This window comes from Phalacrocorax carbo, chromosome Z (genome assembly GCF_963921805.1).
Source record: "Phalacrocorax carbo chromosome Z, bPhaCar2.1, whole genome shotgun sequence".
Classification (NCBI taxonomy): Eukaryota; Metazoa; Chordata; class Aves; order Suliformes; family Phalacrocoracidae; genus Phalacrocorax; species Phalacrocorax carbo.
In genome coordinates, this window is record NC_087548.1 from 13606838 (window position 1) to 13621410 (window position 14573).

The following is a 14573-nucleotide window of genomic DNA, read 5'->3' on the forward strand; positions in this document are numbered from 1 at the left end:
GACAAAAATTCCAGCACACATCATTGTATTAAGCCAGCACACATTTCTGTAATTAATTTTCAGCAACACCTTTGGACGTTATTGCAAATCTTACTGACGGGTAGAGGTACAGCTCAGTATGCCCAGACATCCTCTGCAGGGTACCACATTAATGCCCCAAGAGCACCTCCAGCACCCACAGCACCTCATTCAGGTGCATTTTAACAAAATTTTAATGTAGCTTTTATTGCAGTTTGCTCAGCTCAGGGAGCTTCCAGAGACATCACATCTTTATATAGAACCACTTTTAAAAAGTGTTATTTTATTGTTAGTGTCCAGAGCTGAGTGCCAATGGACAAGAAGTTAATTTAACAGAAAGTTAAGAAGATTACACAGCTAAGCACTTGAAAGCCTGGAAATGCTCAATGCAAATTTACACATAGACTGACAACGCTGCCACCCCAAGTAAATGCAGCAAGAAAGGAGGAGTCTGTTTACCCACCGTGTTTGCCCAGATGCAGGTGATGATACAAGGTGACAATGTACAGCAGCGTGGCCACAGGCACCCACACAGTCAGGGATGAGCAGAGCCATCCATGTGCAAAGCACACAAAGACTCTCCCCAACCCAGACGTTATGGAAGACCCTAGCGACCAACCCCCTTCTCTACTCGCTGCTTCCTTCACTCAGCTTGAGCAGTCAGATTTTCCTCAGTGTGCCGCTACACAGTGATCCTCAACATGCTCCCCAAGCACACACTAATTCTTTTGCATTTACACCCCACCACCCATCACGCACCCTCTGTGTATTCAGACAGATCATGGCAAGGATCACAAGATTTCCAATACAACCACTTATTGGTTGCATTATACTTTTAGTGTACTATATCAACTGCTAGAAAACAGTTTGAAAAAAAAATCCCACCCAAATGACCAAACACTGGTAAAATAATTTCTAGTTCCACTATTCAACTGTAAAAATAGCAGGATTTTCCTTAGAACATGCCTCTCATCCTTCAGTCCCTCTTATCCTCAAACCAAGAAAGCCAAAGTTTATCTTTTGCAGAGTCCAGACTTTATGATTTCAGTTCAAAGGGTAAAAACTTCAGGAAAAGATAATACTTGTAGATAACAGGAAGCTAGAATTGAAACTGCTTTTTATTCCTCCCCTTCAACACGAACAGCTATGCAGTCTGCACATCCTAGCTAGTTCTTGTTGATTTTTCAAGGCATTGCAGCAATGACTTCAGAGTCCACTTCTAATATCAAATGCTTTTGCAGCTCAAAGCTCCATGTAATAGGATTCATCTAAAGAAGAAAATAACTACATCAGTTTGAGAAAAACAGTGCTTACAATTTGGCCCTCCTAGTGAGGGACTCATTAGAGGAAAGATTTAAGAAATCAGATCAAAAAACCCACCCAAGAGACCCAAAACATCAGTGATTAGGCCACAGACAAAGTATCACCAACTCCCGCTATGATCTCCTTGAGCACATACCCAGAAGACAGCAGGAGTTTTTAGAAGTGAGCCGCAACTTTGTGGATCACACAGTTACACTGGTATTGACCATATAAGCAAAAATACCCTTTTAAGTGAGCATGCCTCCCTTGTAGAAAAGCCAGAATCATTTGTACAAACACATATGAAGGCTAACAGCCTCCTGGCTTGTATCAGCAATAGTGTGGCCAGCAGGAGCAGGGAGGTGATCGTGCCCCTGTACTCGGCACTGGTGAGGCCGCACCTCAAGTACTGTGTGCAGTTTTGGGCCCCTCACTACAAGAAGGACATTGAGGTGCTGGAGCGTGTCCAGAGAAGGGCAATGAAGTTGGTGAAGGGTCTGGAGAACAAGTCTTATGAGGAGCGGCTGAGGGAACTGGGGGTGTTTAGTCTGGAGAAGAGGAGGCTGAGGGGAGACCTTATCGCTCTCTACAACTACCTGAAAGGAGGTTGTAGCGAGGTGGGGGTTGGTCCCTTCTCCCTAGTAACAAGTGATAGGACGAGAGGAAACGGCCTCAAGCTGCGCCAGGAGAAGTTTAGGTTGGACATTAGAAAAAACTTCTTCCTCGAAAGGGTTGTCAGGCATTGGAACCGGCTGCCCAGGGAGGTGGTAGAGTCTCCATCCCTGGAGGTATTTAAGAGAAGGATAGATGTGGTACTTGAGGATATGGTTTAGTGGTGGACTTGGCAGTGATAGGTTGGCAGTTGGGCTCAATGATCTTAAGGGTCTTTTTCAACCTTAACAATTCTGTAAAACTATAAAAATCATGTGGCTGGTGGTTTTAAGGGTGTGCAAAACCATCAGTACTTAGGAGCAGTGTTAACTTTGTGGTCGAGAAATATTTGAAACATAGGGATGGAGAAAATCAAGAGAGGATGCCTAACTGCGCTGCCTGGCACTTGCATGGTGTTTAAGTATCCAACAGACAGGGATGGGTCCAGCCTCACAGCTGAGCACAAACCAGCTCGGGTCTGGAGCTGCAGAGTTGGGCTTTAGTTATTTTGTTTCTGCGACATGCACAGACATGGGCAGTTTCACCTCATAAAACCACACAACTCCCAGTCCAAAGCTGGACCGCTTCCTCCAGCTCAGAGCATGGGGAGAAAAAAATGGGTTAGTCTGCAGCATCCTACAGAGAGGTGCTGAAATCATCGCTGCCACAGCCAATTTCCACCCTGAGCCTGGGCTTATGGGTGACCCATTCAGTACATCTTGTGTTTCTACAACACGGGGTTGGGTTTGGTTTGGATGTTTTTTGCTTTTGCTTATTTTGACTGTGCAACAGAAACAAGTACAGATGTATTCTGCTGTTACACACATTTCCATCTAGTGGGGTGAGAGGAAAAAAGGGAGTCAATCCACTTGTGTTAAAACTGTGCACCCCATCCCTTCACCTCATCACTGTGCAGTCCTGCAGGCTGTGAGCCTACAGAAGTCAAACCCTGAAACGCCATGTATGATCTTCAGAAGGACATGTGCGCACAAACACCAATGCTAGGGAAAGCTTCAAGGTGTGCTCAGCAGCCTCCCGAAATTACATTTTATCCAACTTGGCTTCAGACTACAATAAGAAGTAAAACCATGTAAATTACCTATGCCTCTGTTTATTTCGTATTTTAGCAGAAATACTTTTCTGACACTGATTATAAACATGTAGGGGAGGACACTAGCATTTGCAATGAAGTAGATATTTTTTAAGTTGTTGAGCCTGTCTAATAAACCACCAAGAGCTTTATCCAACTCAGAAAACACTTAGCAATCTGATCCACAAAGCTTGTGAGAACTCTCCAAAGTCATGCGTCTGTAATCTTTGGCTCTGTTGTAACTTAGACAAGAAAAACTCAGCTCCACCTTATCCTTCTGGCCACAAGTGAACATATCGCTTTACTGTCTCGAGGCGGCTGCCCGCATTTAACCATGCCATTTTAATTTTCCTCACTTTCAAGGAAACGGAGCTTATTATTTCAGTTCTGTATGCCTCTCATTAAACTAAACCAATAAATCCTGCCCAACACCATCCCGGCGTTAAGGACAAGGGGAGCTTTAATACGCACAGTAGTTTGAAGGGAGATCTAAAAATAGAGCCCATTTTGCCAGTTCATTAAGTAGCTCTGGGATCAAGCAATGGTGACATCTCAATTGATTTCAAAGGAAACAGTTCTATCATGGACACGTGGTCCTGGCGCCGCACCAGAATGAACAACTGCCCCCAGAGTCCTCACTCGGGCAAAGCTCCAGCATGACCAGGCCCTTAATTAGGCGAGATGAGGAGCAGGATTATGAGAGTCTGCATTGTTTAACCTCAAACAGCTTGGCAATATTCACCAATCTACAAAAACAAGGCGGCACACAGGGGATGATACAATTTAACAGGCAAACTGCTTCCCTGCTGCCATTGTGGAGCTCCTACGCTGCTGCCTTTCCCATCAGCGAGCCCATCCGACTCCCCACAGCACAGCCTGCTGGCTTTCCTTGCTGAGGAGCACTAGCAGAATAAAGACAAGTTTAACCTGATAGGGAGCGAAACAGCAAGAATCAGACTGAGCCATCTGTGGCACATCAGATTCAGCCCTACCTGCACCGGCGAAGTCAGTCCACCAGCAAGTCCACTCTCCTTCTTTGAAACCACAACCTGAAAGAGGAATGCCCCTGCACACAGCAACCCTGCACAAGCTCCACAGGATAACTGCTCCTCTTCTTTGGTCCCGACAGAGCCAGGGCAGTTTTTTTAAGCAGCACTACCCAAAACACATTTAATCATGAAAACTGCAAGGCCGCTGTCTGTAGGGCAGGCGCAGGATGAACCCAGTGAGTCTCCAAGAGCTGCTAGCACCAGACCCTTCAGACAAAGGTCCAAAATGCCTGATGCAAACCCACCTTATTCTGGTCCCTACACAAAGTACCTCCTAGTCCCTCAGAACTAGCTGATGCCTTAAAGGCTTTAGCCTTTCCAAAAGTTTTGGAGATTTTCTCTGAAGATCTCTTATAATTCTACTTGTTCCAGATATTTGTGCAAATTTTTATTGCTTTCTGGGGCACAGCATGCTTTAAGACTTAAATTCATCTGGAAGGCAGGGAGCTCCACAGGCCCCTTTACCTTCACAGAAAGTAAAATACCCTCACTTTTAAATTAGCTCTTTTTTCACTTTAATTGATTCTATCTCCCAAATAAATTACAAAGTGCAGCACTATAATTTACCAGAATTAACACTGCAAACAATGCAGAGGACATGGATTTTCTAATCTTGGCCAGCAGTGAGTTTTCCATGGCTTCCTGCTCTGTTTTAGGGCATACACAAAGCTGCCTGGATGTTAGAAAGAGCTGGACAAGCCAGGACACAGCATCAGGGACTGCAGTACCTAAGGGTACCTTTCCAAAACACAGCATTTCTCTACACCCAGGTAGCAGCATCAGCTGAACCAAATTAAACCCAGATTTAATAATTTCTGGAGCAAGGTACAGGACTGTATGATTCTGTGACTCTCCTCTTCCAAAGGGCACTGCATTGCTGTTCCCCTCTCTCATGGCAGAAATGCAGAGTTCCAAATGGACCCAGGGATGGAAAAAAGAGAAGCAACGTCACCTCCATGTCAGGACTAATTCAGTGTCTTGACTGGTGCCTTAGAAAAATCTGGTGCCCTCATTTCTCCCCCCGGCACGAAGCTGCCAGGGCAGACAGCAGCTCTGCACGTCGGCCAGGGCAGGCTGCACCAGCCTGCTCCAGGAGGGCTCAGGTTTGGGGTATATTTAGCACTGCTGGTGAAACAAAGCAAGTTGTCTGGGAATTACCTGTGCTGGTACCACTGGGTGCAGCCTTTGCTTCCTCCTGCCTTGGCAAAGGGGATGGGAACCTGAGGCCTCGATTACCTAATTACAAAGAAATTGTTGGAAAACTCCCAGTTCATGTGCAGCAGTAGATCAGGAAATCTGATAAAACAGTCCAGAACTGGAACAGCCCTATTTTCTGAATAGGTGGAAATGCCAAATAAACAAAACAAAAGCCTTTAAAGTGGTCTCCAAGAATGCCTGGCCTATCACTATACCAAAAGCCTAGATTCAAATGCCACCCTAAGCCTTCACTGTAACGCAATACTTGCTAGAAAGGGCATTACTGTCAGCTTCAGGAGGTACAAGACCCCAGTGGTTATTTTTATTGCTCTTTACCAAGTCACATGAAACATAACGGGGCACTCACCAGCACAAAGCCAACAGCACTGTCTGCCCATGCACCCTCAGCAAACAGATGGGAAATTCACTATGGCAGAGCTCTCATCTTCCAGAACACTCTATTTATTTTGTACAAGACACCCCAAAACATTCTTCAAAGTGTTTGATACCAGGACGCCCAGCGTGGTGACCATGCCCAGAGGACGCAGCAAGTTCTCGATACAGCAGGATCCCAGCTGTGCCGGCTCCAAATATGCCCTGGTGCAATGTTATATTTATGATCAGGGCTGCAGTTAAGTAAAGCAGATTTCATTTTAAGGTTTCCAAGCAGTTACTAAAAATTAATAATAATGTTTTGAAGAGACTAAACTTTAAAAATATCCTTTTAAATAGGAAGAAATGCAGGAAATGACTAACAAATCTAAGTTCTCCAAGAAACAGATATCACAGGCAATACACACCTTGGAAATAGTAAGATGCTTCTAGCTAAGCAGTTCCCAGTCCATTTTGGACCAGATTACTCTTCTTCTGCAGTATATTATGATTTTAATTAGAAACAGTTTCTAAGCTAAAGGAAATCAAATGCATATATTTCTGAAACGGTGCACAAACAGATCACTGCTGTTTCCTGTTTTTTTTATGCTTCATCCTTTTTTCCCCCCAAGTATCAAAAAGCATGACATGTTTGCATGCAGTTTAGTTGTTGCCCACGAGATGTCTCCATGTGCTGCAGAGAGGTCCCAGAAATAGGTCCTGGTAAACAGAGGAGACAAATATGGAACTCAACTTGTGTGAAAGCTTAGCACAAATCTGGAGCCTATGCATCATGACAAACAATAAACTGCCTCTGCTTTTTTTTTAATGACAGCTTTTTACTCACAGTGAGGGACAAAGCAAGCAACAAACAATCCTCAAAATAAACAACTCTCCTGAGAATGAAACAAGACCTTCCTAATACCAAATTCAACCCACAGCTACACAGAGAGTTCCCATGACACAGCTGGTGGAGAGCTTTGTTTTCAGCTCCAAAACTACGTTCTGTATCATCCTAAGTACATGAGATGATACAGAATATGGAAGCATTAAGTGTCTTTCATACCTGAATCAAGGATCTGAAGCCTCGTATATTACATAGGACACATTTGTTCGAGCACAGCACATTTAGAATGAATTTCAACCAAGCCCAGCCAAGACTGAACTGTGTACACACTCAAGAATTTGCAGATAAACAAACTGCAGATGTGATGATACGACATTCACGCTAACTCTCAAATCCTACAGCCTTTATCATCCTTCTGTTAATGTATGTGAACCGCATGGCTGTGACAGCATCTCTCTTGTTCCAGTGCCATGAGGGGGTTATTTTTAGCTTGTTAAAGACAGTTCATCTCCTTCAAAACTGGGCAGTTATCCAAACAGCCAAAGGAGAGGCAGGCTGTACTGTATCTGTTGGTTTATGGGAAAAACCCTCATTCACAAAAACAAAGACCATGCAGAACCTGTGCTGTAGATAAACTTGTGTTTCTATTACTCTGCTGACTTGGCTTTCAAATATATCACAGAAAACAGCAAAAGTTATAACTCTGGGTATTGTCTACATTGGTATTTGCATTCAAGTAAAAACGGTTATCTTCCACCAGCCCAAGCAACAGGAGATATTTCACAGTTTGTAGCCAGCATCACATCTACAGGAAGCCCTTCAGAGTACTGGGCCCTGGGCGAGTTTTCTCTGGGCTTGTGTTTCACACGGAAGCAGTAGAAAGTGGCCCAGAAGGGCTGGGAGCAAGGCACAGGGGAGGATGCAACTGCTCCTGAGGAACTCCCTCCTGACTTGAAGAACACATTCACATTAATGTCTCCTTGATATTTTAGAACATGTGAAAAACAGCAATTCAATGACACTGCTCCTCTGGGGGCCTCTCACCACTCTTCCTCGCCCCCAGACTCATGCAATGCGTGCCGACACCTTCCCCAAGCCCGTGCCAGTGCTGCACCACCACCATCAGCCCATCACTGAACAATAAGATAACTTGCAATTGCTTTTATTTTAATGTGACATGGCTTCTAGAAACAACACAAGAAAACCAGCCATGTTAGGTGAACAAGATTTGGTCCCCAAATATTTTGTCATTTTCCCTCACCCAAATTCCTAACTACACTTACTCTAAAAACTTGCATTTCCCAAAGTCCTCTGGAGTCACTGTAGGACCCAGTGTGTCTGCTCAGGTACAGCATGAGTGAAGGGCACTGCATGGGCACAGACCCACAGATATACTGGACACGACTGTACCTCAGGAAGTTACAGTGCTGCCAGATTTTCAGCAAATGCAGCATTTATAGCCAATCAGCAGCTCCCAGCCATGCTAAGGTGTGGCTGGTCCCTGCCCTCGCCTGCCCCTTCCAAGGGTGGTGTGGCACAAGACAGGATCTGCAAACTTTTCCAGCCCTCACCATGAAAAGGAGAGGAGTTATTAAACCCTTAAACTGGACCAGGGCTCGCCACAGCTGAGCCTCACACCAGGTTCTTCATCTTCTTCCCCTGTCAAATAAAGCATTTCAGTGCAAAGCAGATCTCTGACAGCAAAAGCTTTTTCTTGTTTTTTTTCCAGCTATGCAGTGCTGTTTGAGGAGTGAGTCATGTTTCAGCAACCTCTTTCGAGTCTGCAGTGCCCTAATGGGAACAAACGCTCAAGTCCTCCAAGTAATGAGTGTCCCTCCCCACGCTCTGCACACATTTAATTGTTGAGTTATGCTTCCTGTTCCTTCTCAATGCTAACGCTTTCTCTGAAAATCTCTCCCAGTGTTTCCAGAAGAACTTTTGACCCCAAGAGTGTTTTTAAACTCATGGCATTGTTATCCTCTTCCTTATTATGCTTGCATGGCTACAGGTAATTACATATGGATTCCCCAGTAAGACAGAAAGGCTTATGACAGAAAATAACTAAGCGATCCTACAACTCAAAGAAAATACAAAAAGGGGGGGGGGGGGGGGGGGGAGGGTAAACAAATGCATTTCTGCATGTTCACAGAACAGGTTTATTTACCCACTTTCAGCTGCATGCTTTGCAAAAAACATAAGTAAGTTTTGGCAGGGATTAAAAAAAAACAGCTTGTGCAAGGAACCTTTAACCAGAGACATCCTGTTTCTACTACTTGTAGGAGGATCAAGACCTTGGTGGGTCACGGCCATCTCCACATGCAGCGCGCCCACAGCTTGCATGAAGGCACACATCAAGCGCTGCAGGTTAACACAAAATGATTAAACATGAGCAAAAGGGTTTTGCCGTCCCACAGCAGAGAGTCACGCAGCCAGTGATGCTGCCAGAGATTGTTTCCCCTGGGCTCACCTGCGTGGTCAGCTTGGGCATGGGGAGGCAAATCACTTCCCTTCCCACTTACCCCCCAACAGGTAAGGACAGCGATGACCTCCTTTCACAAATAAGAAATTCCTCTTTTGTTAATTCTATTCTGCATGGAATAGCCTTGGCTCAGGGACCTGCCTCCAGCATCATGAGCAGCAGATACTCAAGGGAGAGCATAGGATTAAGCGAAGTATAGAGGAACAGTCCCCAGGCTTTCCTCCCTGCCTCCAGCAACCACATATCCAAACCTGCCGAGGCAGACACCTTTTTCTTGTATTTAGTAACTTTATGGAATTTCAGCTCATTATATGAAGCTGGTCACTGAATTAGAACACTTCAAAAATAAAGTACTCGTGTCATCATATACTGAACACCATAACACCAGCAGAAACAAAGGCAAAAAAATTTTAAGCAACTAAGAACGGTACTTGCCTCTGTCTGGGGACCCCAAATGCCCCACATTAATCAGACACTCTGCAAATTCTTGGCAGACCTGCATTCTCTTTAGAGTTCATTCCCCAGGTTGCTCCACCAGCCAGCAATACAGTGACAGATTCAATTTCAAGCAACAGAAATACTAGGAAAAGTGAACTAGAATTAAAAATAAATTGTCAAAGGCAAATGCTGTCATATCATCCTATTTCACTTGGACATAAATAATGACATTTTAAAATAGCAATGTCAACTACACAAGGCAAAATATGGATTGGGGGGGGAGGGAAGTTTAAAATCCCCAAAGTGCCTCAGGACAATATAACACAACACGACTCTGTGGCCTGGTATTTCATATCCGAAGTTAAGGAACATTTTGACCAAACTAGGTATAAAAGAAATACACTTTAAGGATATTAATGTAATCATTTTTCTGCCTGGAAGCACAAGTTTTATTAAAGTCAGAACTTTAAGGAATGTTTCATGGTAAACAGGGCTTTACATAAGAAGACTGTGTAAAAGCAGAGCTCCAATTAAATTGTATTATAAAATTTTTATTAATGAAACACAACAAGTGGACTTTCAAGTAAGACTTACAAGCAATATTTCTCTTAAATTACAGTTTTCCAGTGTCACTAAGCTCTTCTGCTGTGTCCTAGGGAAGCTGATTAGCTCAGTTTTTATTTCCCTGGCTGGAAACACCAGAGCAGAACTTAAGAGTTTTAAAGAACTTGCTCACAAGGAAAATTTTTAAAATCCAGCCTCTAGAAGAGAGATTTATTTCTTTTTTTTTTTTTTTTTCACAGAACCATAGAGTAAGCCAGGTTGGAAGGGGCGTTTGGGGGTCCCTGGTCTAGCACCTATCTTGAAGCAGACACAACTTAGATCAGGTTCCTCAGGGCCTGGTCCAACTGAGTTCTAAATAACTGCAAGAATGAAGATTTGAATACATACCTTAGTTCCAAGTAATTTTTCTTCTGCCTGGTTCAGCCTGTAAGCAATCAGGTGCTAAGGCATTAACAGCAAGTCCATCAGGACTATAAATTATGGTTCTGAATAGTCAGCTAAATTCACAGCAAGGTTAATGAAAGACGACCTTAGACAACCCCAAGAGGTCCTGCAAGTTTTGTAGTATCTTCTACACTTGCTCAAGAATTAGACATACACTGTGGTGGTCAGAAAAGGTGCCATGAATCCTCAGCTGATGATAAATCACTCTGAATTACTTGTTGTTGCCTAACCACCCAGCACCTGACAGCATCTCTTTAAGTCTCTACAAAGTCCCACACAGGAAACAAGAAAATTTCACACTTTGTCAGAGATGAGAAGCTCGTGGTGAGAAAGGTAACTCCTGGCTAGAGCTGGTTTGAGAACCAGTTTCAAATCTAAGACATCAGATGCTTAAACTGAGACCACAGTCCCAGTTACCTGGTCTGGACCTTGAGTACCACCCATCCTCGAAGTCTAAAACGATTATATTTGCACTGACAAAAAATGGTCCAGCTTAGTTCCTACTTTAATCATCAGTCATGCTCTCATCCCTTATCTACAGTATAAATATAATGAAATATATATGAAAGAAAGAGAAGACACCTGAGTATCATCAAAAGAGTGGGAGAAGCAAAGAACAGTAATTTCCAAAGCAATTTTACAATAATCTAGATGACTGTACATATATATTTAAAAAAATAAAATCATGTGATACTTCATGTTCATACTGACCTTGGAACCAGCTTCTCAGCTTTTCTATGAAAAATTCCCCCCATCTTGCCAGGTGGAAAAAAAAGCCATGTGTGAGGTTTATCTTTTCTGTACATTTACCTTCCTTTATCCTGCCTGGTGGCACGTAGGATTTGCACAGCCCAGCTCAGCTCAGGCTGCCCTGATCTGATGAGGATGGATCAGGCTGTGGCTAGATCCAAGGGGTCTACACTTCACACCCCGGGCTGCAGAGAGCCCATCTGCACTCCCAAGGCTGAGATGGCAATTACAGGGGAATGCAAAGACATGCTGTGCTTTGGACTAGAAGAAGGATTTAATGTGCAGCTCAAGCAAAAAAATAATAAGTCCTTAGGATCACCAATAACTTATTACATTCCTCTGACTAACAACCCCTCCCACAACAAAAAACAAACAAACCACAACCAAAAACAGAGAAAAGAAGGAAAAGAAGGAAAAAAAACCCTTTCTGCTATTCTTCTAATGTGTTTATTGTAATCAGATTTCTGCAATTTCCCCTCCATCCTCCAGCAATGTGTTACAAAAGCACAGAGCTATTGCCATCAGGGGCAACAGTGCCAGATAGGCAAGCAAATCAAACTGGTGCTGAATTAGGCTACCCCCACTGCCAGCTGCAGCGGCACTGGGACAGACCCTGGGGCAGGCTCCGAGCTCAGGTGCACGCTGAAGGGCTCTGGGCAGGCTCTTCCGGCTGGGTCTTTCCAGCAGTGTGTCCCTCAGCTACCTCGAGCTTCCCCTAGCGCTATGCTAATCTGGTAAGGAAACACCCAATAAAAACAGCCACGACTGAAAACCAGGCAAAGCCTTGCTGGAAAGTCAGGAGCAAACCAAGTGACAAGTAACTCCTAGCATCTGCCAAAAGAATCATGGGAATGCCAGGGAGCTGCATCCTGAAGCCACACAAAATTAAGTTTGGACAAAATTGGTTTTTATGTTTAAGCATTGCCAAGCCACAGCCTTATAAAAAATTACCAGATTTTGAAACATGATATATAGAAGAATTTGAAGTATTTTGATAGCCAAAAGAATGCTTAGGTGACCACTCAAGTTAGCACACAAACACTACACTGTCATCAGCACGTTAAGCATCCCTGATTTATTTGGTTTTCCCCTCCTCCCCCAAAAAAGGCACCCTGGCACATAGAGGAGAAGATAGTGAAGAAATAATAAAACTCGACACAGTAAAGAGACGTGTGAGAGAGAGGGCTGTTATAAGCATAGACTCAAAGAAAGTCAGAGATAACAGGCAGGTATGAAGCGAACGCCAGCACTGGCTAGACCACAGTATGAGGCTCATCCCGGGGAGCAGTGTTTTGCGCAGAAAAGGGAAAGTGTAAGAATGCAAAATCAAAACAAATCACCAAACCAGTTTCACATCTGAGCCGCCCAAAGGTTTAAGAGATTTATTATAATTGCCACAGAAAAGAGAGGGGGGGAAAGAAAACGAGAGGAGAAAAAAAATATAAAAGCTTCAAGTGAATCCACCTGCTTTCTCTTGCCGGAAAACCAGCCTGCAAGCTGTTTAGAGTAGCAAACATAATTTTATTCTTTGTCTGTACAATACAACAGAGGCCCAGGATAGCAATGAAGTTTCAGAGAGCTGCTACATTACAAATTAATAACAATAATCCACTTAATCTCTGCTTATGCAGCCCTGAAGGGAATGCAAGTGAGATTATCAACCAGCAGCATTTATTCAGCTGAACTTCAGTTAGGGTTCACAGCCAGAAATTCATATCCCTCCCTCCAAAAGTGTCTGTTGGCATCAACAGAGCAAATAAAAACTTGAAGACTTGGATCATAAACTGTTAAAGAAGTTTAGTTACAAAAGGAAGCGAAAGAAGAGCACGTTACTGCTTAAGCACTGCTAGAGACTTTGCATCAGATCCAACAAAAGCAGTGGAAGTGGGTGGAAAACAATTCAACAGCAGAGAGAAAAACAAAACCATGATTGCCACATAGGTTGGAGGGCAGGAGAGCTCCTGCTCCCCATGCTGCTGCTCTGCTGCAGCACACTAGCAGAGATGGCAGATGCTGCAGTAGATGACATCCCCATTTCAGCTTGTCACCCATCTCCCATGCAAAGGGAGGCTGTGTGGGATCATCCCGTCCCGAGGACCTGCTCCGTGTCAGGCTGTAGGAGAACGTGACAGAGGCAAACGGGCGTCAAGGGACACAGTAAAAACGTCACACCAAAGCCACACTTACAGCGACCAGTGTTTCAGGAGACACATTCGCTCCCTTAACATCTTCTTCTGGCTCTTCATTTTCCTTATTGTCAGTGCAAGAGACAGAGTCTTGGACTGAGCAGGTGCTAAGCAAGTCTGGCAAACTGGTAGATGGGTACTTCAGAAAATCCCCTTCAGCAGATTCCTACCAGAAAGACCACAAAATATGTTACACTGCATGCATAAAACCACCAAACTCATGGTCAAACTGCTCCATTTCACCTGCCCAGTGAGAGTTCCCTGGTAACCTGGCCCTTGTTACACAGTTCATGTCCTCAAACTTTAATGGTCCAGTTATAAAAAACAGACCTGGTTTTAAAGTACATATGTAGTAAACACAGGCCAATAGTCATCTAAAACGTTTAGATCTCATAAAGGAAAAATTAAAATAAAGGCTTCCTCAGCTCCTCCCCACTTCAGGTTTATTAAACATCACTGCAAGCAGACTCAGAGTTTACAGTCCTCATTACTCATTTCATTGCATCCCAAATCACACTCAGTGCTCCTGCTCCCCCCCTGTGGATGTTGCCTTCAAACATTTATCTATCTGCATGCATAAGAGTAACACACCAACAACCCTTTTTAAGAGAACAACATGAAACCTGGCCCACTGATCTTCTACCAACTCAGTCCTGATGCTTCAGGGTCTGTTTCCAGTCTTTGGCACGTTTTCCGGGAGGCAAACACGTGCATCAGCTGAAAGCAGCAGCCAGACAGACTCTCGCTTTATTGCTTTCAGAACAAATACTGCGTTCAGAGCACTCACCTGGCCAAATTGCAAGGCCACCTTCCCATACCAACAAATAAAGCCCAGAGGGAGCTGCTGGGGAACACTTCACCTATTTACACCTTTTCCGAGGCTGCCTAAAACATGGCACAGGCTGGATTCCCCAACGCTTGCCTTTCCAAGTCCTCCTCCCATGGACATTAAAACTGCCCAAGTGCACAGAGCAGGGGCCAAACAGATTCACAGCCTCATCAGGAACGTGGAGTTTAATGCTGTAAGCTTATTCATGATGATTACTTTGATGCAGTCACCACATGAACAAGCAAATAATTTTAAAGAGAAATTTATGCAGTCTTCTGCCTTGCACTTTGGCAGACTCTAATTGTCTAAAGAAAATATAAAATGTACCTACTTCAGGTCAAAGCATGTTTTTATCAG

General features: G+C 43.9%; 1 protein-coding gene across 2 annotated transcripts in view; it reads right to left on the reverse strand.

The window, feature by feature from the left end:
* Positions 1 to 14573, reverse strand: part of PDZD2 (PDZ domain containing 2) — a 210156-nt gene that overhangs the window by 40810 nt on the left and 154773 nt on the right. For both annotated transcript variants that reach the window (XM_064437724.1, XM_064437725.1), the window contains one exon: positions 13389 to 13553. In XM_064437724.1, the coding sequence (XP_064293794.1) occupies positions 13389 to 13553 (165 nt within the window). The remainder of the gene's footprint in view (positions 1 to 13388; positions 13554 to 14573) is intronic.